The sequence below is a fragment of the Fistularia commersonii genome, chromosome 9, assembly GCF_037954325.1.
Source record: "Fistularia commersonii isolate RoL2024-O1a breed Wild chromosome 9, RoL_Fcom_v1.0, whole genome shotgun sequence".
Classification (NCBI taxonomy): domain Eukaryota; kingdom Metazoa; phylum Chordata; class Actinopteri; order Syngnathiformes; family Fistulariidae; genus Fistularia; species Fistularia commersonii.
Window position 1 is genome coordinate 13,214,864 of NC_141292.1, and position 24,715 is coordinate 13,239,578.

A 24,715-nucleotide genomic window follows, 5' to 3' on the forward strand; every position below is an offset into this window, starting at 1 on the left:
TTTGGCCTTCTGGCTCAGAGAAAAATCCTCAAGAGTTCTGGCACAAACTAACTTGGAGTCTGATGTGAAATGTGTCCTTAGGCGCTGAAGGTCAAAGGTGGTCATGATCTCAAGTGACAGACTTCTGGGACTGTGAATACCACCTCTGCAGGATTTTGAGAGAACAATGTTGAAAATTGGTAGAAATTTTTATTTGGACTGTGAGACACTGATGCGTTTTGGTTGGCCAAAGGTCAAAGTTTGGTGTCACTATAGCACTTCATATACAAGCTAAATTGAATATTTCAATGCCTTTTAGAAAACAAAAAATGGAACACTAATTTCTAGACGTCAGATCAGTAATACCGCAAGGAAGTAAATGCTTGTCAAAGAAAAATCAATTTTATAGGAATTATATATGACTGAAAAAACAATAATAAGCTTTGTTCTTTTTAACAAAAATACAAGGGTTAGATAAGTGATTCTGAATAAGATTTGTTATGTTTAAATACTTGAAGTTGGGATCTATAGTTTGTTAAAAGTAAAACTGGAGGTGAAGAACACTATCAATTTAAATAAGCACAAAACAGAAAAATCTAGGAGAAATGATTTGAAAGCAAAACTAATGCGGAGCCAAATTCCAAACATTGCATTCAAAATGCATTTTATCATTCTGTGCTGAAGATATTTATAACGTGTATTGAACGTATGACCCTACTGCTACTGTAATATACTGTATTATTTCCTGCCAGGGATTAAAAGACTATCCATCTATCTATGCAGCCATCCGTCCATCTATCCATCTATATATTTATCTACAAGTCTTATTCGCACAAGAAGTTGTTTATAATGCAATTTAAAAAGTAAGGTAAAGTAAAAAATTATACTGCAACAGCGTGTATAAATGTGTCTCTCTGTATTCGCTTCAAAAGTTTGCTGGACTGTCTGTCGCTCCTACATCTGGTTCTGTCCCAACATCTCCGCGTGCGCCTCTGCCGTTAGCCAATAGGAACAGCGAGTGAAAGTCGTGACCAATCGCGGGCCGTTGTTTTTGAGCAGATGTTGACCAATCACGCCGCTGTCTGTGGACGCTTACGGCATCGCAGCAGCCAACCAGTAACTAGCGACTAGCTAACCAGCCCGCTTCTCCCAAGAAGAGACAAAATATGGATGACATGATACAAGTCAACGGGTAGGTTAACTATTTGTTTGAGATGCGAGACACTGCGCCATAGTTTATTTCTTAAAACTAACAGCGTTTAACATTCTTTCCCGGCTGTGCGTTATTGCGTCCCGCGCATTGTCTCTCTTCGCTTGTGGACGCTGTTAAGAGATTTACAAACCGGTGGAATGACACCAACTTAGCTAACCTGCACAAGCACTGGTAACTTAGTTAGCATGTTAGCGCAGTAACTTTATTACTGACTCCGTCCGTGGGGTGGCTTTAGCGGGCTAACCAGCATCAGCGGTGGTGGGTGACCAGGTTGCTAACGTGGCTACTGCGGCTGATACTTGCTGGTATTGTTTAAAAAAATCCCAGCACGTAGGATGCTATGCGACTGCTGCTGCCAAAATTATGTTGTTAGCAAGGTGTCATATTCAATTAGCGCCCCCGTCCAAGCTGGTGTGCGGAGAAGAGACGAGCTTATAAACACAAGGGTCCCGGAAGGAGAGGAGATTCAATAAATGCTTCAATGACAGATTTACTTCATTCACCCCGCAGTGCAAGATAGTGGCGTTATAGCTGCAGGCATTTCACAGCCAGCTAAAGAGCAGGATGTAAAAAGTCGGGAGCAATAAAAATACAAGCTGCAAAGTCAGTGTACAACAGCACACTGTGTAGACGTTGCACTTTAACAGTGTAACAGTGTGTCAGTTCCGGAGAGCGAAAACAGTGGGGTTGTTGGATGGATGGAAAAGCTTTAAAGCTGCGAGTTAGTAGACAGGTAATGTAAAACCGTATGTCTTACTGCGGAAAAAGTCTCCTGTATTTTCTGATCCCCTCCATGAGATAACGTGCTGGATGGTGGATTAGCGACGTCCCTTATTGTCCAGGGTGGACATTCGTTTGATCAGTGTTTTACAGTCCACCACTACTGTCAAATAATTTAAAGAGCAATTCCTATATGACAAAGGACAAATTTTAAAACACAGACTTATTGAGAGTCACATAAACCTAGCCTAAGAATAGACACAGTTCACACAGGACAGAGATAGACAAATGAATGAAAATAACATTGTGTTTTACCACCAGATTATTTGGAAAATGACCCAGTATTAGATAGATTATTAATTTCAGGAGTGTCAGTCAAAATGAGTTGTGTAATCTGCATCAACTCACGATATTATTTTGACGGATTTGTAGTTGAAATACAAACAATACTTTTGTTTTGGTCATGTGCCAATGGTGTGGTGTAGTTCAGGGTTTAAAAAAAATAAAATCAGACATGTTGATGTATCACTCTTGCCATTACAATTTATTTGCCCTGTGTATAGATTTGGGTTAGTACACTGTTACACCACCTTTAATTGCTATGTCTGTCCAGTTGTGTCAGAGTGCTGATATGTTATGATTTTTTTTGGCAAACATACTTTATCGATCTCCCTGGCAAGCCCTAAAAGGCCAGAATGCCATGACAGATAGTGATTTTTTTCCAGAGAAATTTAGCAAGCTGCAAACCTATCACACCGTTGCAGATCTTGGTAATGAATAGTTGTCATTGAAAATAGACATTCAAAAACAAGAATTAACTAGAACAAAATGTTTTACTGGGGCAAATGTCTCTACTGTGATGTTATTTATAATCATATGATGTTATATTGTAAATCCTGCCAATGTTAGAGATTGAATTTTAACATGGATTTGGCTTTTTTTTTTTTTGACCAACATTAGCATTTTTCTAGACCGCGTCCAAAAAAGGTTGTAGCCCTATGTGTCCATATTGCTATTTATATAGCCACTTGAAAAAAAGGTAGGCGAATTATGATACTGTTTCAAGCGTCGATGGCCGACCTGTCCTGCTGAGAGCTGTGTAAAAACACAGGCGTTCTGCATTTACTGGATGATTGATGTTGCTTCACAGTAACCTTATGGGCTTCTTCTTCTGTCTCCTGGTCCTTCCAGCTGTCAAACTGACCCCCTCTGCATGGGCCCATAAACATGTCCACAGATGACAGTGTCTCTGAGGATGTGTCCAGCTCGGGGGCGTTGAGCCATGGTCGTGTCAGCGCTGATGGCGATGTGTGCAAGGAGAGCGAGACCTCCCTGGTGTCCTCTGAGGGGACGTCGGTCTCCGGGCTGGTGGTCTCTGAGGAGAGACACGTGGCCTCCCAAACACCAGGGGGCACCATGGAGAGCAGGGCCATGGACATCACACCAGCATGCAACAAGATCAGGTGAATTATTCCCGGATGTGTCACATAGCACAGGACGCTCAGGTACATTTTTTACAGGGTTTAAGCAATGGAGTTACAGAATTATGGCATCATTGGGCCAAAAAAGCACATTTCCCCATAGAGTTCCCCTCCAGAATTGACATTTTAACTGCCCTAATACAAATACATTATGAGAATATTACTTTGAACAAGGAGAAGAGCAGGGATATTTGATTATTTGTATTTCGCCCTTCAGGAAATTAAAGGCTGATTTATGCCTCTGTGTCAGTATTTTAAGTTAGAGCATAGGGAAGGTAGCTGCCTATGTTTAAGATAGCCAAAAGTCCACCACGCACCTCAGCACAGGTGTTTTTAAGTCCTTTATCCGGCTATTTTTTTATATGTTTAGCTACCAAAGAAAGGGATTCCCTCATACTTAACACGTTGTGCCGCCTAGACGATATTGCAAACACATAATCACACGGAAAACAAATCATCAGCCATGACCCCCTGTAGTCTTACACAGCGCGTGTTCCAACTTGTACCCTCCAGGTTGCGCTATAGCTCCCCAACTTCCAGTGATTCGGGCTCAGAAGTAGACTTCCCCTCTTGTGTGACGTGACAGTGCTGCCTGTCGTGCTGTTTTGATATGTCGAGCTGAGCTACTTCTGCGCCGCTGCACCCACGTCAAAAAAACCCTCTCTCCATGTGGTCATTAATAATTGACTTGTAAGACTGTTTTTTGGTGAGGTTTGTGCCACTTTAGTCTTACTGAGGGAGACAATAATTATTCGTTCAGGTTTGGATCATAAACTCAAGTTTTGATTAACAGGAAGACTTGATTCTTATTTACAAATAAAATGGCTTCTTGCTGTTTATGGTTTTCTGCATCAATAATGACAAACGGGTAAAACAGGCCACGCTGTCTGCTGGCATATGCATTTTTATACATGTGTATATTATTCCAACTTAACTTATGTTAAAAGATCACTTTTGGCTCAGGGCAATCAAGGGCAGTCTGAATGAGTTATTGAGGGGGTTGTTGCCTGATAGGCTCTACCCTTCCGTCCCGCTCTAAAGTGCTAGATGGCCTCTATTTATAAAACACCTTTTAACCTTGACGGCACTGATAGCAAACTGTAGAAAATGGTGCCATTCGTTTTAAATAAAGGCCTGTGACCTGCTGCGCTTGATGATTTTTTTTTTTTTAAGGACAGATATTTGGTGTAACAAACGTGTAAATGACAGGAGCAACGTTGATATATGAGTCGGCCTCCTTCTGTTAAACTCTGGAGGGGCAAATAAAGTGAGATGCGCCAGGAGGCTGTGTTTAGCTGGATTTTACTTAAACATGCTCCTGTTGGCTCTTCATCACTCTGAGATTAGTTTTAGTCGGAGACTTTAACTTTTTCTGGCAAGGAAAAGTGACAAATGCTCCATCAATGCCGGCTCCAAATAAGAAAGAAAATGTTTACTTAAAGGTCAAATTTTCTTTTTTTTTTTTTTTGCATAAATCCAAGCAAAGCAGGAGTTTGGTGAAAGATGGAATTAAGTTAGTTGGGTTTAAGTTTACATACACAGAAAAGGGATAGGAAGTTGATTGGCTGTGGCGACCGCTTGGCTAAAAAGAAAAGAAGAATTTTAAGCGAAGAGTTGGTGCCCAGCATCTCCTCTTATTTCGCTTTGCTTATAGCAGGCAGGCGACGTCATCCAGTGTGCGCTCTCATTGGGACGAATGCAGAATTAACTTCTGGTAGCGTTCCAAGCACTCAAGGTAGCATCAACCAGGCTGAAAGTCTCGTCCCCTGATCAAACCCGCCTGTGTAGCAGAGGTCGATCATCTGGTGTTCTGACACCAGGAGCACCAGGTGCATCCAACATTACCGCAGGGCTGTCTAATGACTCTAAATGGCTTTTCCACTTTGTAGATGAGTACCTGAGTTCATCCCTTATTCCTGCGATACAGTTTTAAAAATTCACCCAGGATCGAGCGTATGATTTAATGTGATGTTTTTTTTTTTTTTTGCAGGAGTCTTTGTTTGGGCACAGACGAGGTGTTCGAACAGGGGAAGAGCCTCCCCTTCATCAACCCCAGCTCCCTTGAGACGCTGCGGGCCCTGGTGAAGGAGATCCAGAGCAGCGGCGAGACCGACCCAGAGATCTGGAAGGACTGTGAGGTGAGAGAGAGGAGGGACATTGCTGACCCAAAGAATGTGCTGATGACTGAAATTGACTCGGCAGTTAGCTGGTCCGCTCCGGCACTTACTCTGGCCTGCTGCATTTGGCAGCTTGAAGCCTCATTCCTTTAGATCACACCTGACAGGAAGATAGAGACAGTTACACACGCTGCACCCTGCCCCACTAAAGCTGATCTTTTCTAAAACATACACACACACACACACACACACACACACACAGACACTTCACTGCACGGTCATTCATCTAGACTTTTATTTGCATATCAGCAAAACCCAACCCGTCTTTGGTTGTTAAAATGTCACTGCACTGGCTGGCCAAGTCTCTTAAGAATCTCTCTTCATGGTTATTATTGCCTCTTCGTCACTGGCGGACAGGAGTGAGGAAGGGGTGTGTGTGTAACCGTCGCCACTGCCTTCACTGCTCACGCAAATAAAGCCTGGTGATGAAATGATTGTTCCAGTGCTGTAGCTAACGTCTCAGCGTGAGTTACGTTTCCCTGTCATCCCAGAAAAACAAAGATGTCATAGTGAAACAAGGATAGGGAGGCAGGGAAGCTAAAATGTCCTTGGAGGTACCCTGTTTTTGTGAAAAGGCAATTTAACAGCTTTCTTTTAATAATTAGAACTTCTTGGCGGAAATGGCAAGATGTCATGTGACTGACTGATGATGTTTCATCGTCTATTTATTTGTTCACGTTTAATAGGACTTTGATTTGACACTAGTACCTACATAGGATCAGTACAATATCTATGTCAATGTATGTAAAAAAATGTGTTATTTTAACTTACCTTTGCTGTCTTGTTTCTGCAACAGGGCCGATGGCTGCATCTATTTCAGCTGGTTGAGAAGCAATACCAAGAGCAAATACTTGCTCAGCAGGAACAGTACCAGTGCCAAATGCAGGTAGGCCTTCAGCCATGTCGGCATCAAAAACTGATTCCCAGCTGGACCCAGACGCTGTCTATATGTTGATATTTGGTTAAATGAAGGTTTTGATGCCTGATGTCAACCATCTGATCAGATTCTGATGACAGCCGATGCGGTCTTTAGGCTGCTTTTTAGTTGCGTGGTCGACTACCAAAATCCAATGATTGATTTCTCAGGTCCAATCGAAATTTGAACTTACATTTACCATCTGTCCGATGGCATTTATAACCATTGTTGGACTTCTCTGCTTCTGCCATTTAAGTTTTTAATAATGGATGAACACAAGTTGCCTTTTACTTTAAGTACTTGTTTACTGTGAAAGCAGCTGATACAGTGTTTTAACCACCTGTTTCTGGGATCTGCACTGCATTCTGTTGACAGTGCACGCCGATCGTGACTGATTGCTGGTGTCGGGCATCTCTTGGAAGGATATCTTTATCTCAGAGTGCCTGATTAAATGGGGATTAAACCAAAGAAATTTACGTTTTAGTTTTTTTTTTCCTTTTCTTTTCCAGTTGATTCAGGATGAAATCAAAGCCTTGGTTCAGCTCCAGAACCGGCAGGCCAGTGTCCAGACACACGCCGACTTCTCTCCGACTCACATCAAGACTCCGGCCGACACAAAGGACTATATTTTGCCTCTCATTTCCAGGGACGCCCCCAGAAACGTTGCCAGTGACAATGATAGCCTGGCTGCCCCGGCACTTTCCCCCTTTAGCTCCCCCTCACCCCCACCACAGAGACCCGACGCTGCCAACCAGGCGGAGGAGCGGGTGACCACCGTGCTCAGCAGCGGCTATGGGACACTGTCGACCTGGGAGGCTGCAGGGTCTCCGGGGGAGGACGAGCACGGTGGGGGCCAGTCGAGCAAGAAGAATCAGTGGTCTTCCAGCTTCCAGGAAGAAGAGGAGACGACCGTGACCGCGATCCAGCAGGAATTCCCCAACCAGAGGAGGCCAGGAGGGGAGTGTCGGCCCCCGGCCTACAAACAGGGACCTTCTGGGTAGGTTTCGGTTTATTATTCAAACTCAAAAACACAACCGCATCTTCTCCATCTTCTCACTGCTGGATGGCCTTAGTCGTGAGAAGATATAAAATCTGTGGAATTGGTGTATTTTATGTATGTTTTATTGATATTCAATTCATCATTTGTACACTGACATGATGATACTAGTTTACTGATGAGGACTTTTTTAATGTAAATTTAATGTTTAAGAAACCAGTATGGCGTTTAATTTTAAGAGACTTGTTCCGCTGTTCCATTTCTCGACGGAAGAACTCTTTGAATAGTAGAGAAATAGGAAATCCGCATTCTCCTCTCTCAGCACTGACAGGATCTGTGTTTTTCCAGGAACTAGTTTTTGCTAAAAGCATTACTGAAATATTACTAGGAAGTGAGCAGAAATGGAAAGCTTTGAGGTGAAAAATACAACAGTATGGCCTAAATTGGTGCCTAAATGTTAAATCACTATATCTGTTAATTGTTTTTGTCTGATTCTGTAATTTTAAGCTCTTATGATAATTGGCGGGGCATTTTTTTATAATTGAATTTCTTGCAGTTTTTTGATTGTGATGACCTCACAAGGTGACATATTGGCTGAATTCTCAGTGTGTGGTTTAGGTGTCAAACTTACAAATTGATTTTTCATTTTTAAAAACTGAGCAGGTTTGCAGCATCAGTTTGTAGCCGCATATGATGTAAACAACATGAAGTCGGTCTGGAATTTTAGTGGTCGAGTGCCAATGAAGCGAGTCTCAAATCTAAAACCCCTTAAGCCCCCGGAGCCCTGATGAAACATTAATCTGTGTATAATCTACTCCTCCCGACATGCCGCGTTTGCAGCACCAACCAGCCTCTAACCTCCTGGGCCCAGAGGCAGAAACTCTGGCCAAAGAAGAGCAAGGCCGGACCAGCTTCAGCCCAAACCCCAGAGTGCCCGGAGGAGCCGGACAGGGACAACCAAAGGCAACCCCCCCTGGAGAGCTGCGACCCCCAGGACCAGGTACGACTCTTCACCTTGCCTCCTGTCGTCGTTTTCCAAGCCAGTGTCTACTGTGATGATATTACCGCTACTGGGTCTAATCCACTCATCCCCGCCTCCTTGCAGCATCAAGTGGCCGGGCCGTTGGCCTCCTCCCTCCCCCTGAGGAGGAGTGACAGCCTGATGTCTGAGGCCTCAGGTAAAAAATATAGATACCTGTGAAACGGGGCGCAAATAGGATGATACAGGGCCTCAAGTTATGAGAGCACAGTTGCTGTTACCACATGTGACCTGAGATGGTGCTAATGTAGTTAGCTAGAAGTCAAGCGGAAACAAGAAGTCCTTTTTTTTTTGCATTTGTTTGATTTGAACCCTGTAAATTTCTGTCTCCCTTCCAGGTCTGACTTACTGGCGCCTGCACGAGAATGACCTCTACCGCCCCCTGCCGGACAGCTTTGATAGCGGCGCATACCACCTTCTGCAAGAGGCAACACTGAGCCTGGTGAGTGAGAGTTCCTCACCGCTGCACCAGTGATCAGCCCGATGAGGGGAAGTGTCACAAGAGGTAGTAACGGTTTAGAAAATGTATTTTTCAACAACCACCTAAAGACTTAAAGGTGGTTAAACCAGATGAAGCAGGATCAACACAAGAAGGGTGTTCTCTCATCCCTGAAGCCCATGGAGGTTATTTGCAGTTTGCAGTTGAGTTGGATTAAACTCCTATAATCAATAGACTGCTGATCGATGTTACATGAGACACATCATCACAACCCTCCTCGGAGACCCATCAGCCCCATATCTGGTTCAGCTTAGGATCGCAGGTTCCTACCTTGGATCCCTCCGTCTGCCAGGTCTGGTCACAGCCTCCAGTCTGTGATGTCACAGCAATCATACATCACTGTGTGACATCACAAGCTGGGACGCCCCCAGGCTCAAGGCACTCGCCCGTTCTTGCTGAATGTCATCACAGGACGATACCACAGCGCGGTCCTCACACCTCCTGTGCTCCCAAAAGATCATGAAAACAAGTGGCGACGCGTCCAGATGAAGAAACGCTGCGTTTACATCTGCGATGTCCCTTCTTCTAGACTCCGCCTCAGGAGCCGCAGCTGTCTCTCAAAGAGATCTACCAGAACAAGCAGAGAACGGACTTCAAGCGTTCAGACTGGGAAGGTTCTGTCAACTCCACCCCTCCGTTGCTGCAGGTAGATCACGTGATCTGTAGTCCTAATGTGATTTCGCCCCAGCCTCCAACTGTTATGTGCTTTCAGGTGTTGAGTCTGGACCCGTCAGTGAACATGCGGCACTCGGACCGCACCTCTGGCTTCACCTCCCCCTCGCGTTTCAGCAGCCCCTCGTTCGCCACGCAGCCTCAGCTCGCCGTCCGACCCGGGATCCCCGCGACCCCCGACAGCATCAACCCCGGGGACGTTGACTTGAGCTCGGATTCCTCCAGCGTTTCCGCAGCAGGGGCCTTCCCCTCTAAGATGCAGAGCTTGTGGGGGAACGTCTCGACGCCGGCCACGTCTACCTCCCAGGAAAAGGCCCAGCCTTGCTGTTCCTACGCGGCCATTCAGCATCGCAGGGCCAGTGCCCCCTTAGCTAGCGAGGAGGAGGGCAGCCGCACCCACACCAGCACATTGAAGCCCAACTTGGCCTCCGGGGCCACTCCAGGAGCCACTGTCAGTCCACACATGGAGAGAGCCTCGTCCCTGGAGGATCCCATTGTCCTCTCCCTGTGAGTATGACCTGTCTGGGTCAGCTAACTCCTAAATAGCCACGTCAAGGCCGGTTCCCCGAAACTTTAGCAGATCTTTCATATTCTGTTCAATTCACTCACATCGTTTCAGCATGCTTGTTGAATTTGTTGAATGACTGACCAAACCTCAATCTGTCTTCTTCATTCAAAAAAAAGTCTTGTAACTATTAATTCTAAATAGCAGTATAAGCACAAACACCGTCGTGTCTCATCCCCTTTCAGCCTTTTTATTTTAGTTTATTTTGCTTGCTTCATCCTCAGGCTGAGGCAGAACCTGAGGGAGAAACATGCCCGGCATGTGGCAGACCTGAAAGCGTATTACGAGTCCGAGATACAGATCCTGAAAGACAAGCTCCAACTCAGTGATCTGCCTCAGGATTTAGAGGAGAGCAACCAGGCGCTCACAGAGAGGTGTGTATGTGTCAACATGCACGGTGTTAATTAAAAGCCACCACTGCGGCTATTGTAACATACACAGATATACAGGACTGTCTCAGAAAATTAGAATATTGTGATAAAGTTCTTTATCTTCTGTAATGCAATTACAAAAACAAAAATGTCATACATTCCGGATTCATTACAAATCGACTAAAGTATTGCAAGCCTTTTATTATTTTGATATTGCTTATTATGGCTTACATCTTAAGAAAACTCAAAAATCCTCAGAATATTAAAATATCATGAAATAGCAATTTGTGTTTTTTTTTAGTTGCATTACAGGAGATAAAGAACTTTATCACAATAGTCTAATTTTCTGAGACAGTCTTGTAAATGAGGTTATCACTTTCAAGGTTACTCACATTCTGATATCTTAGAGGGTATTTGTATCGTCCACAGGTGTAGGCATCTTGAAGAAGCTCTGACCGAAGCTACTAAACGTATTAAAGAACTGGAAGCTACAAACCACTTGTTGGAGAAAAAACTGGTGACCATTCTAGATTCTTCTCAGTTATTTTTTTTACAAATTTTTGCAACAGGGATTTATTTTTCCCCCCAAATTTTTGTTAGCCCCTTTTGTCATCGGCTTCATTTTCAGTCAATGTATTCTGTAAACGTTGCTGCTTTCTTCCCCTTTCTCTCTCACCAATCATCTTGTATCTTGACCGTCAGGCCGAGTGGCCCGAGCGCTACATGGTTGCCGGCGCCACCGTCAAGTCCCTGCAGCAGAGGTTGGAAGAGAGCAAACGCTGGGGAAAGGAGAAGGAGACCCTGGCAGCTCGCTTGAAGGCGCGTGTCCGACATCTGGAGGAGGCGGAGCAGAAAGCCTGCAGTGAGGCGGACGAGAGGGAGGCGCGGAGAGAGAGGGAGTATAAGATGCTGCAGGATGTGAGTTTGTCTGACCCCCCGAGGGATAGTCTAGTGCATGAGAACTGTGGAATATAATTCATGTTGTCGTCAGACTCATATTTTATTGAATGCCTTTACGGCAACCCAAAGTCCGTGTTCAAATATATTCGTGAAGTCAATAAATTCACATTGAAGTGTTTTGGTCACTTGGGGGGAGGGGGCAGCATGTCTCGAAGTTTCTGAAAAATTAGATTTTCAAATGTCAGTAAGTTGTTTTTTTTTGATTATTTTAGCCAATTTATATATGCGTTTTTTGTAAATGTTTTTCATGCTAAACGTTATGTTGCTTTGATTCCTCAGCTGCTCGGAGAGTATGACTTGCTGGTGAAGGAGCATGAGGCACTTAAGGTAATGGATCCGGTGGTTCCACTCCTTATCTTCACCTAAGATGATGTAAAAATACCCCTTTATAAATTCAATGTGGGTACAAGAACATGCCGGTTTGTTTGAGGCTCGTGGGCTTTTGTGAAACATTGACATTGGACAGTGGGAGAGGTTTTAGGCTGGACCTGGAACTGGCGGAAATCTTAAATATGAGCTGTTGTGTTTTATTCAATCAGTTGACATGTAATTATATTTATGCTACTGTTAGGAAGTGCAAGTTAAGTACAATCCCTTCATCTGGAGCTGCTTGGCTGTTTTTTGACAGAACAACTTGGTGTCGACAGAGAACAAGCTCCTCAGCGCCAATGACCAGATCTCCGAGCTGAAGAGGTGTGTGGACTCTTGGTAGATTCTCACATAAATACACACACACACACACACGCGCTCACACACATCGCTCGCTTAAAAAAACGGCCAGTCATGCAAAAAGAAAAAAAAAACATCACAGACTCTTATGGTTTTCTGGAAATGAAATCCCAGTTTTTTTTTTAATTATTTGAAACTGAAATCAACTGTAGACGGATGGCAGCCCAGATAACAAAAACGACGGTTTAGAACATTGGGTTAGAGCTCTGAATAGGAAGGAAGTCCCCATGGATTACATGCAAAATGGTAGATTCATCAAATCCATCAACCATCTTTAAAAAACCCTGAGAGACAGCCAGAGCCAGGTGAAATTGGAGGAGATGGCGAGTCAAATTAAAGTTTTTGTGGTCAGATAGAAGAAGGATTCAAAATGCCGATGATTTGAAAACAGAGTCTGATGATTTCATTAAAGAACAATCAGAACCAATCTTTACCCAGCAGCCAATCCACGCTCATGTTCACAAATTTGAGAGATTCATCATTTCCAAAGTCAAATTTCAGGATGTTATTTTGAGTGTATTGTCTTATCAATCATCAATAGTCTCTCTGTCTTTCTCTCCCTCCAGAATCGTCTCCAAACTGGAGTCACAGGTGAAGCAGCTGGAGCACGAGAGCCAGGCCAGAGCCCGTCACTCCTCCCACAGTAACACTCAGCCGTCTGGCGCCGGGTGAGCTCCTCACAGTGTCGACACTAACGGCACAAATAGCTTGAAAATTAGAGGGAAAAAAAGTCCAGTCACTAAATCACTATTATTTAAATGTGATTTGAAAAACATATATTGTCGAGCTGGCTTAATCTCCGTGGAAAAGGGGCTCTCATTTTTGGTCATCTAATTTCATTCTTGTTCGCGTCCAGTCTTTTCCACCACCCCGACCTGCTGCTGTCGCCCAGCAAACACAAAGTGGAGCCGGACGTCACCCGTTGGAAGGTGCCCTGCTCTGCATCCAGCCAACCTGTCAGCGGCAGGAAATCCCCTTTCCTCCCCCAGCAGTCAAGTATCCACAAGGCGGCGTCGCACGCGTCCAGTGACTCGTCACCGAGAGCCAAAAGCTTGCCTGATGCCTCCTCCAGCTTTCGGTAGGCGTTCACTGCCAGCCATATTTCTTCCTCAGCTAAGAATTAAAGAGATTTACTGACACCCTGTCCCGCAGGTGTGCCTCCCCGCCAGAGTGTGAGCTGGTCCCCCCTCCGCCCAGGCTCCAGGAGCCAGCTGCCCGGCAGCCGGAGCCCGGGAGCCGGAGAGATGGAACTTGCGTCCTGACGCCAATGATGAGGGCGCTGATAGAACTGGAAGAGACCCGAGCGACGGCGAGCCGGGCCCCCTGTGAGAAATTTAAATGTTTAAAATGTATCGGATCTGAGTCGCATAAAAAAAGTCTTCTCGCTGCAATTCACGCTTCAAGACTTATATAATGGTTAAGTTACTATCAAACAAATGATCCATCTAGTTCAGGGGTCGGCAACCCGTAACACCCAAAGAGCCATTTGGACCCGGTTTCCTCGGAAAAGAAAACACTGGGAGCCGCAATTACTTTTTGACGTTTAAAATAAAAAAAAAGGTACCACTGTATATATTGCTTTTTATTACCTTTACACGTTGTATAAATAAGTGTGTAGTGTGTTGCTTCTGAAATTCACAAAGTATTACAGAGAAAATTAAATTTTATTTATGTAATGAACTCATTTTGAGCTTTGGGCTTTCAGAGCGTTTAGCGGAGCCCTGACCTGAATCTTCAAGATAAATCGGGAAAAAAATCACTGTGTCGGTACACAATAAAAAATAAATATTTGCAAAATATCTTCATAAATATCTATTTTACCTGGTTTATGGGACTTCTGCGCACAGCATCTGCAAATCGGGACTTTACCGGCCGGCGGGTATACCGGCTTCCGCGAAGTGTGACGTTCTTTTGAGCGGCGAAAAATAATAAATCTAATTTTATTTAATATTTCAAGATCACAATAATCTTCCAACTTAGAACTAAAAGTTAAAAAAATGAATTAACACAAATGAAATTCAATTAAATATTTATCATTTATTTTCCCAAGCCACTCGGAGCCGCAGTGTAAAGATGAAAGAGCCGCATGCGGATCCGGAGCCGCGAGTTGCCGACCCCTGATCTAGTTTATGGACCCGTCATAATATTCAAGCAACCTTTTCGTGTGTGTTGCGTCCCCTTAGGGGTCGGCAGCCAGAGGGCCACGGTGGGCTTCATGGGGCAGAAACACAGAGAGCAGGAGAGGGTCGGGGTCCAGGCCAGCTGGGACGCTGACAAGCCTAGCGAGCGGCGAGGCGCTAAAAGTCGCACAGGTCCAGAGAGAGGAGGAGCGCTGCTGAGACCTCAGAGGAGTCTGTCTCCTGAAGGGTGCAGGTCCTCCTCCCTTCCTCCTTCAGCGCAGAGCAACATCCCGGCCACCTCTCCCAGTACGTGTCCACTCCACCCCCTCAGCATGCCCTCACCTCACCGCTACCTCCTTCGATTCAAACCACCGATTGTCCAGCCAAATGCTGTTTTGGCTTTCTTGGACTCCAAATCTATGTCTTTGCGAACAGCGTTTTGAATTGACCGTCCTTCTATCTTTCCCTTCAGCAAAGAGGGAAACTCTTCTGATGCCCCTCTCTGCGAAGTCCAGCCCGAAACGCTGCCCCACTGAGAATTACTCCACTGCATTTGGTCACATGATGCCAAGAGAGGAATACCTGCAGAGGAGGTTAGGCGTTTTATTGAAGAGAAAAATCATGATTTGTCTTTGTCTAACTCTGCGGTTCCCCCCCACATCTGAAAATATGATTGACAGGTCAGCGTGTCAATCATAAGGCTTTATTATGGGAATATTTGAATTCCTCTAACAAAACTTGCTGCTCCCGAAATTTAAATTTGTGTTTCTTTTTATTTATTTATTTTTTTATTTTGTCATGCAGCACAGTTGCCCAAGCAGTTTCAGTAAAACCGTGCACACAGAAAAACACGGTTCTGGATAGCTTGCATCGGTCGGGTCAGAAGACCTGAGTGAATAAATGACGCTGTCTGTCATCAGCAGATTTGACGGACAGGTTGATCAGAGGAGACATTCGTTTCACAGCAGCCCCAGGAAGAGACTCCACTTTGTGACGGCTGAAAAAGAAGACGGTAAGTTCGTCACCTAATAATTTGAAATTCAGATTATATTCATGACACTCTTACCCGGCTTTTAGTTGTGGATGGCTAGATGCTGTAATTCTGTTCCAGACCTCTGTCTCAGACTGAATCCCACAAACCAAACTGGTTACGTGTTTTTCCCTGTGAAGAATAAAATAAAGGCTGAGGTCATTGGAGAACATCCAGAATTTTGGTTGATAGATCAATATATAGAGATTAAAATGCGTGTATAAATAAGTACGATTAGAAATACTTGGTCCCTGCTCCTACTTTTCAGACATGTAATCTAACGGTCGAGTCAGCAAGAGTTTACTGAAGAGTTAACTGAAGTTAAAATAAAATGACCAAGCTATCAAATTGTGATTTTTCTAACTTCAAACCAACAGCAACAGCAGGTGATGCGATGACAGCAGGCTTTAAATAACTCTTAATTTAATTTGTAGGAGGAATTCATGTCAAAATCTTTTGTTGTGGCAACTGGACTTGAATTTCTCCACTTGAAGACATTTCAGATATAATGAAGGCTTCAGGTGAAGAAATTCAAGTCCAGTTGCTACGACAATTTTGACATGAATTCTCCATGACCTGGATGACCGAGAACCTCCACAGATTTGTGGAAGGAATTTTATTTACTTGTCGCATTTCATACGGCATGTGAATTACCTCCAAACTCCGTGTCCACCGTCCTCCAGCAGACGCTCAGCAGCCGGAGTCCCCTGGTGGCAGTGGCGCAGCAGACGGAGACCCCCAGCTGGGCTGGGAAGAGAGGGGCGCCTGCAATGACTCCAGCCCACAGGACGCCAGCAACGACGCCAGCAGGCCACGCTCGCTGGCTGAGGCTGAGAAAATGTTCGATGAGCTCACGCAGGAAAAACTGCAGGTGTCACTGCTTCGATGTCTTAAGATAAGATAAGATGAACTTTATTAATGCCCACAGGGGAAATTCCTTTGTTACAGCAGTGTAACAGTTATGTCAAAAAAAAGGAAATGAATATGAATATAAATATAAGTAGAAAGACAGAAGATAGCAAAACAAAAAAAATCCAAAAATAGATAGACACCAAACAACAACGACAACCACAACAACAACAACAGGGATGACAATGGGCAACATGAAAGAGCAGTGAGGATGAAAAATACACAACTATATGAATAGAGTGACAAAAATACATAGCAATGAATAAAATAAATAAAGAAAAATAGGCAGGATGTGTAGGAGGTAGGACAAACAAGGATAAGAGACAGGAGAGTTAGGGCATGATAAGATAAGATAAGATAAGATAAGATAAGATAAGAACAACTTTATTTATCCCGAAGGAAATTGTTGTGCTAGAGTTTCAAGCAAAAACATAACAAAAATAGATAATAGTAGGAAGGAGGGAATGATGTGATGATGATGTGAACGGGTGAGGTAGTGAGATTGTGGAATTGTGGAAGCAGCACAGGTGCACTCAGGCCGGTAAGAATTGTGTGCCGTCCAGACTGTTTACATTCCCACTTTGAAAATCCTACATTGAAAATACTGCAAAAACACCTGTGAGAGCCCACATATAAGCTCACACACACACACACAAAAGCCCACAGTCATCCGTCCTCTTTGAATTCCTCCAAGATTCCTGTTTAAATCTTTTTGAACTGGCCTGAGAAGGTTGGAATTGAGAACTCAGGTTCCTCTTTTAAACTTTGTCTCAACTCTGCCTCATCCAGTCATATTATTCCAAAGACATCTGTAGTAGCGTACTATTTTATTCTAAGCGTGTGTTTGTGTCTCTCAGATTGAGGCAGCTTTGAGCCGGATGCCAGCATCAGGCGCTCGAATGAGCATGCAGACCAGGTTAGACGAGGTAAGCTGGACCGTGAAGATTTGCGCCAACTTGAATATTTTTTTGATATTTTGACCTTCAGTGAAGCTCCTCAACTCTGATCTGGAATGAGCCGTATCACCCTCCATCTCTTATTGGAGGAGAGACAAAAGTTAAAATTCATCTTTGGACCAGCACCCAACATACGTTCACCAAGGCTTTGACTGAAGAGGCAACGAAGTGTTCAAGTGCTTCTCTGTTGAAACACTATCTTGCTGTGTCTCACAGTGGAGTTCATTAAGCTAACCTCTAGATTTAGCCCCTATTTGGATTAGTGAGGAAGCAGACAATCATATTTTGTACAATATTTCCTTAAAAAAAAATCTCAGCGATAAATTTCTGTTCTTTACACAACCGTTGTAACGCCGAAAAATCTGATAGTAGAGGAAAATCAATTTTAACACGGGGACTGATTTTAACAGTCTTCTCTTATAGTTTTAGGTGTGCCATCTCATTTTTGAGAACCACCTGAAACAAGAAAAAGTGAAGCTCTGTTCATTTTTAAGAATTATTTGTTAAATTTATTACCTACGATGTCGTTGTACGGAATTTCTGCATTAATGGTTCATTGTTTTGAAACCACAGAGATAGGATGGTGACCTTGAGGATTATTTAAGAATGAATAAGTCAATGATTTCCAAATTCATAGATGAAAATAAACCCTTAAAATAGTTGGCCTTGCCTCCAGACAAATGACCGTGATCATTTTTGTTCCCCACAATGTCAGAAAACATGAAAAGTTCCCGAAAACGTATTCAAAACATCACCGCAGCCTGGCTAATCTTTGGTACTTGAACCGATTACGATATTTCAGAGCAGAATAGTTCCGATAGGGAGAAACGGTCCGATCACAGAGCAGCTTTTTTGTCACCGTAGCAGATGTCAGCTCATGTTTAACTTCCGTAACAAGCAGTTGCAGCGAAGGATGTTTACCGTCGGTTTCATGTCAGAGTGATTTTGTGGATGTTGACATTTAGACTTTGGACAGAGGTATTTTGGTCAACATCAGATGCACCAACCTTCACTTCACAGCCTGGGATCGTGTAGGTCCAACAAACGGTTCTGATCCTTGCAGGACGAATCCTTGATAAAGCACCGGAATTGTCAGGTGGTTGAAGCGCTGACTTCAGCCAATGAAAGATCCTTCGGGCTTTGAGAAGCAATCGGTATTTAGAGTGACCTTTATATTTTCAGGTGGCCTTAGAGCAGCGTCTGGAGAGGCTGAACCGCGAGCTAGGATCGATCCGCATGATACTGAAGAGGTTCCACGTCCTCCGTTCATCCGCCAACACATAGCAGCGCCCTGCGCCTCCCCTTGGTGTTGGACGCTGCCCGGGGGGGGTTCAGAGCAGCACTGATTGTTTTTCCTTCCTCTTCCTGTGCCATTTGTACAGTCACCTCACTGCATCTTTTTAAAAAAAAACTTAATTGAAAAAAAAACATACATATATATATATACACACACACACACGCGCCACTCAATGACTCGGGGATATTTTTGATATGTCTGAAAGATATTGCAATTTTTGGAGTATATTTTTTAGTAAATCCAGAGATTTGTACAGTCAGTTTACTTTTTTTAGCCTGAGAAATGTTACTATGATATGATATTCCAATGTACTTTGGCGCCATTTTCAGGTGTAGATTTTCAATATCTCATAAACTTCTTTTTCCACTCGACCAAATGTAACTGCCATTTTTCAACTTGTCTTATTGATTTGTTTTTATTTAAGGTGCGACACATCAATGAATTTCTAATTTCTCTCATGTAGGTTACGCTTTGCTTTACTTTTGAGCCAAAATTGTCAAACTTGAAGGATGTATTTGTTTACTTGAATAAGATTGCCATAATTCCTCTGTTTACATCTCATTCCAACCCATTAGATTTTATTTTTAACATTTTTATACTTTATTTGCTTTACATGTCAAAGGAGTTTGAGTCCTTGCAGGACTTGAACCCGCTGCATTGGAACCACCTGTAAAATCCAAACCAGCACACCTTTTCTCAACACAGTCTTAAAAATATAATATATATATGAATATCAGCTGGCTGTTTTTCTTTCAAAGTTGATTGTTTGGGGATACCCTCACGATGCATTCAGGCAGGTTTTCCAGCCTGAAATTCACTGGAACTAAAATGTTGTTGCACAATAAATTCAGCTTTTATAATGAGAAGTAGAGTTATTTTTTAAATCCTGATTTTAAGAGGGAACATACCAGAACTGTCCAAGATGCTGAGAAGAAACATAAAAATCTATTGTCTCATTTCAGTGAAACATGGTATTTTCAAATGTTATGTTGATTTTCAATGAACAAGGAATTTAATATTTAGATCAAACTTCTGAACTTGTCTTAAAATCAAATCAGGGCCATGATTTTTCCTAGAAATCAAAACATGGTCAGTTTAATTTTAAATGAGTTGACCATTCATGGGCGAGTTACACTGGGCAAAAGTATTCTTGAAAAATAATTTTGATTCAGGTAAAATAAGGGGGCAAGAGGGTCCTTTGCCCAAACTTGTACAAAAGTAGTAGTAGATTTTACTAAACTTCAAGCGCTGGCAAATCAACTGCAAAGTACACATCCAAAACAGTTCATTCAATCATTAAATTATATATAAATACCATTTAAATACATATTTATTCATGATTCAGTTTTATTTAAACAATGAAATGCATTATAGAGCGTAATTGCATGGTCGGTTTGCATAAATGCATAAACATAATAGAGAAATACATTATAATACAAAAAAGAGTGCATAGTTATTCAACTTTGCTTGAATTACGTTCATTTGATTTAAATATAAATAATTCATGTCTGAAAGCCACCCCCTCATTCGCATCACATGAAACCTCATTAAATCCCGGTAATTTAAAAACGGTAGCTGTGTTACAAACCTCGCCACCAGGGGGCGCCCTTCCCCTGCGGTCCCTCAGCACTGATGTAACGTTGAACCTGAGTAACAACATCCAGCCGCGGCCACCTACAGAGCCGCAAGCACCGGGCAGAACCGGGGTGGGGGGGTGACGATGGAGGAGCGGCCGGACTGAGGGTGGAACACACCGGGAAATGAACGCTCTGTGGCCGGACCTCGGTCCTCCGTCCACCGGCTGCTGACATCATCCTCATCGCCGCACACCACCGGGCTGCGCGGTGGCTCCCGAGGACCGTTAAAACCCCTCTGGTTCGCCGGGACTGAACTGCAGGTGAGTCGCTGCTGGAAATTAACTGATTATCATCATTATTGTGAGTGACAAAATCAGCCGGTGTATTTCCGACATGGGAAACGGCTCAAGCGGGCAAAGGAGACCGGTCTGTGGCCCAAATATGTCTCCTCACACATAAACGACTGGAAACCTTCCACCTTTATTTGATTTTCTAAATTAAACATAAATGGAGATTTTGCTCCAGCTGGACAGAAAGGTTGTCCGGGGACGGTCCGAACACTTTGCCAGTTTCATCCACAGGGAAAGTGCGTTTCTCAAAAAACCAACAACAACATCAGTAATAATAATAATAATAATAATAATAATAATAATAATAATAATAATAATATAAAGTGAATTATCTACTCGTCCGGATTCAAATCAATAAAATACCTAATCCGACAACTCCATGAAACCCGTTAGCGCCGTAACGGGACCAACGCTGCTTGCTAGCAGGCTGTTAGCCATCAACAGAGACAAATGCTAAAAATGTTCCTCTCAACCCCGCAAATGACAATTTTGACACGTAGACCGTCTACATTTTGAATATGAAAAGTTATTTTAGTGAGGTTTGAAATTTTTGATAAAAAAAATCGACTCTCCTCAAAGTGAAGGAAGCTAAGGTAAGCTTTATACATCAGCCTCGACTAGCATACCAGCTTCACTATCATTGTTCGGGAAAAATGCCGTTATTTTGTAACAGAAATACAATTATAAAAAAAGAATTATCTTAATGTCCAAGCCATTGTGTTTCCCAAATGTACTCCTCAAAAGTGACACAAGTATTTTTAAATTTACTACCATATGAGTCAGACGGGATTTTCTTGGTCAGTTTCTAGCTAAAAAGTAGAAGTGCTGGTTGGTGAAAAAAAACAAACAAAAAAAAAAACTAAAGAAGCTGAAAATGGAAAAAACTGACTTCTTAAATTTATTTTTTCAACCGGTTGACAAGTGTAACTAAAACTGCCTGGTTTGCACCTGTAGCTGTCAGGTTTTTTACTTTTATTCACCTGCTCCCGGTAATTTGAACAAAAAGCTTCAGTAGCTTGAACTTTGTGTACATGGATAACTAAACTTTTATTAATCTGTGCTGAAATATTCATGTAAAAATGCTGCTGAAAATGTTTGTTTCACCAACACAGATATATTGAAGTGACCGCAAACGTAGGGAGAATAATACTCCACCTGAAACTGACCTGCTTAACCTTAACAGTACAAGGGAAGGAACTGAGTAATGGAAAACATGCTGTGAAGTAAAAGTGTCAAATAGAGATAGTGCACTACACAAAATTCTCATAACATGCAAATTCAACTGTCTTGAAGAGGTAAAGAAGCAGAAAACAAGTACAATAATTTATTATCCATCCCTCACAGGGAACTCTGTTTTCTGCAATTAACCCATCATGGACAAATCAGGGCTGATGTCCCCCAACACCAGGGGAGCAGTGAGGGGTTTAGTGTCTTGCTCAGCAACCCTTCGAGATATTAGTAGGAACTGGGAATCAAACCAGGCATGTTCAAAGACAACTGCTCTACAGCCTTTGCCATACCTCCCACCAAAAGCACAGCTTTGTGGAAACAGTTTTCATAAGATTCCACCAATCAATAGACAGCACGTATAAATGGGTCCCCCCAACTCCCATCTCTCTGGAATCATAACATTAAAATCAAAAGTATTGATCGTGTAGCGAGGAGAAGAGATGGATTTTACGGGCAAGCAATTTGCCATCTGCACTGAAATATCGGTGGGACAAACTACTGCTGAACAACATCGTGACCTACGGTACTCGTTTGTTGTTCGTTCACAACCAGAATATAATCGGGGTCCACTTCTCTCACCCCCGCTAGAACCATCGGCACCGCTACCATTTTCTGGGACCACTAAGACAGTTGTGCTGTCACTTTCTACATCAGGTTTACATGTACATGAAAAAGTCTAATGAAAAGTCTATAAACCAAACAGAAGTTACGTCAACGATGTAGAATATTTACTGCCCTCGATGTGCGAAGAGGTTATTTTGGTTTCACTCAATACTGCAATCAAGACACCCATGAAGAAGCTAATGTCGTAGAAAGTTTTCTTTCTATGACACTTTCTACTAAACATTTTCTGAATAGGGCTAGTTGGTTAAGGTAGTATCGTCCATGTGGTCAGATATGTAACGCTTGGTTAACGAAAGCCTCGAAGACACAATATTATGTCTATTTTTTGCTACTTTGGAAGGACATTTAGCCCAGAGGTACATTTTCAGACAAATGCTCCAGAAAAACAGACAAGAACAACAGCAAACAAAAAATATGATTAATGAGCATAAAATTGAAATACATTAAGGCATAGTAATACACCATTTCAACAAACTCATTTGAAAATAATACTCACAAACAATGTATTTTTCTCTTATATGCATGATAAAGGTACAACATGCAGTACTCAAGTTATCTGCAGCAATGTTAGAGCACAATCATGATCCAACACATCTCCTCTGCATTTATTACCACAGCAGCACTGGGGACGAGGATTTACTGCTAATTAGTTTACCACTTTTTTTCCCACAAAATCAATTCTGGTTTCTAGAACATTAAACTACTTCATGGTGAAATTTTTAAGAGATCCCCTAAAAATAAGTGGGAAAAGATCTATAAACCCAGCAATAAAGGGCCTATAAATCAGTTATAGAAAAACAAGAAATTGACAAAATAATCTGCTCCAAATAACCTAAAAAAGCAAATGAATCGGCAAATATGTTCCTACCAGGCAGCAAGAAAGCACCTGATAATTCTGCAAGGAATTACCTCAAATATACAAGAAAATACTGAGAAATTGTGTAAACACTAGCAAGAAGTCATCAAAAAATAAACTAGAAAATTACTAACAGATTATCGGATAGGCAACAAAGTCAGTCGCATAGCATTGATTTTAAAATCACCTAAACTCAGTAAGCGGTCATCTAAAAATGATATTTGTGATTCAGCTTTAATTACTTAGTAAGCATTTAAAGCTGATATACATTTATATATAGTGAGTCCTGGCCTTGGAGGGCCCTCACCCGAATAGCAAAGCCATTATTTTCTGTTGTTATGAGTCCGCGGATCAAAAACAACGTCTTTCTCTGACTCATTCTGCACATTCTGGGTTCATTGCGGCTGATTTGAATGTGACAGAAGACGGAGCCTCGCAGGATCTGATTATCGGGCCAAAATGATTAGGTTTGCTTTAATGAATGCTTTTAGGAAGTGGCCACAGCAGAAAGAATGAGTCATAGTATTGATTGCTGCCCCCTTCCCCGTCCTTTCTCTCTCCCTCTCTCTCTCTTTCTTTCTGTCCCCTCCCCCCTTCCACTCCTCCTCTTCCCTCTCTCTCTGGCCCTCTCTTTAAAATTCATAGAGGCTCTGCTCTCCTCCCTCCCTTTATCCCTCACGGGACACGCTAGATCTCTCCAGATATTTGAGGCAAGGCAGCCGGGGCCGATGCACCGCATACCAATAGCAGCATGACTTGTTGGACGCTGCGTACGGCCCGGGTGAGGTGGGAGGGGGTGTTCGTCACGAGATGCCACGTCATCGCAGTGTGTGGAATCTATTTTTAGCAGCGTAAACAGAGGGATTCCAGCCCACTGATCATGGCTGCGGTGGGAGGCCGGCTGCATGTGAATGAGTTTTAAACCCCCCCTCAACCCCAGGCTGTGAATCGCTAAGCCACAAATAGACCTACTGGATCTTGGTCTGTCTGTTTGTTCCTCTGTCATTTCCCTGTCCTCACCCTGTCCTCACCACCCATTCCATGCTCATACATCGTGACTCTTTTGTGTGGCGGCTCAACCAACCTTATATAGGACTTGTATATTTAGGGTTTTACGGCCGAGAGTCCAGAATGCTGTAAATATAGACAGACACCTGCAATCGAAGCTTGCGCTTTGTTTTGCTGCGGGTTAGGAGCCTGGGAGCAGCCACATCTCCAGGTTTTATATCAAATGAAGCAGTCACGGTGCAAAGGACAGTAATAACTGTGTAATGATATGGTCAACTCAGGATTTGGTTGGATAGACGATGCAAGGGTCACAGCATATTCAATGTAGTTGGAATGAAAGTAAATCAAGGTCTCAGTGATTTTTTGTATTCCTTTTCCTACATGTAACTGGCTGACACTCAGGCTATGTAACTGCCATATTCCTCTTTCAGACCCTATTA

The 24,715-nt window shown here is 43.0% G+C and overlaps 1 protein-coding gene across 4 annotated transcripts; it reads left to right on the forward strand.

The window, feature by feature from the left end:
- The first annotated feature begins 1,132 nt into the window (after positions 1 to 1,132).
- mphosph9 (M-phase phosphoprotein 9) lies at positions 1,133 to 19,491 on the forward strand. 4 transcript variants are annotated; one of them, XM_086152585.1, is made up of 24 exons: positions 1,133 to 1,171; positions 3,104 to 3,375; positions 5,384 to 5,531; positions 6,367 to 6,456; positions 6,996 to 7,483; positions 8,324 to 8,483; positions 8,589 to 8,661; positions 8,861 to 8,964; positions 9,551 to 9,667; positions 9,734 to 10,200; positions 10,483 to 10,632; positions 11,059 to 11,146; positions 11,332 to 11,547; positions 11,869 to 11,916; positions 12,218 to 12,282; positions 12,885 to 12,986; positions 13,175 to 13,396; positions 13,471 to 13,643; positions 14,502 to 14,744; positions 14,911 to 15,031; positions 15,359 to 15,450; positions 16,152 to 16,339; positions 17,235 to 17,303; positions 18,516 to 19,491. In XM_086152585.1, exons 2-24 carry the CDS (start codon positions 3,140 to 3,142, stop codon positions 18,615 to 18,617), a joined length of 3,762 nt encoding a protein of 1,253 aa, XP_086008711.1. In that variant the 5' UTR covers positions 1,133 to 1,171; positions 3,104 to 3,139; the 3' UTR covers positions 18,618 to 19,491. The 4 variants fall into 4 exon arrangements, with proteins under 4 accessions (XP_086008711.1, XP_086008713.1, XP_086008712.1 ...); XM_086152587.1 differs by having other exon boundaries at positions 16,155 to 16,339; XM_086152586.1 differs by having other exon boundaries at positions 15,362 to 15,450.
- Positions 19,492 to 24,715: the final 5,224 nt, after the last annotated feature.

What these genes read in the sequence shown, in the direction of transcription:
- mphosph9 (XM_086152585.1), top strand. Translation starts at nt 3,140, where the DNA reads ATGTCCACAGATGACAGTGTCTCTGAGGATGTGTCCAGCTCGGGGGCG. An exon ending in AGTACCAGTGCCAAATGCAG is followed by an intron (nt 6,457 to 6,995) that starts GTAGGCCTTCAG and finishes TTTCTTTTCCAG; the next exon opens with TTGATTCAGGATGAAATCAA. An exon ending in AAGAGGCAACACTGAGCCTG is followed by an intron (nt 8,965 to 9,550) that starts GTGAGTGAGAGT and finishes CCCTTCTTCTAG; the next exon opens with ACTCCGCCTCAGGAGCCGCA.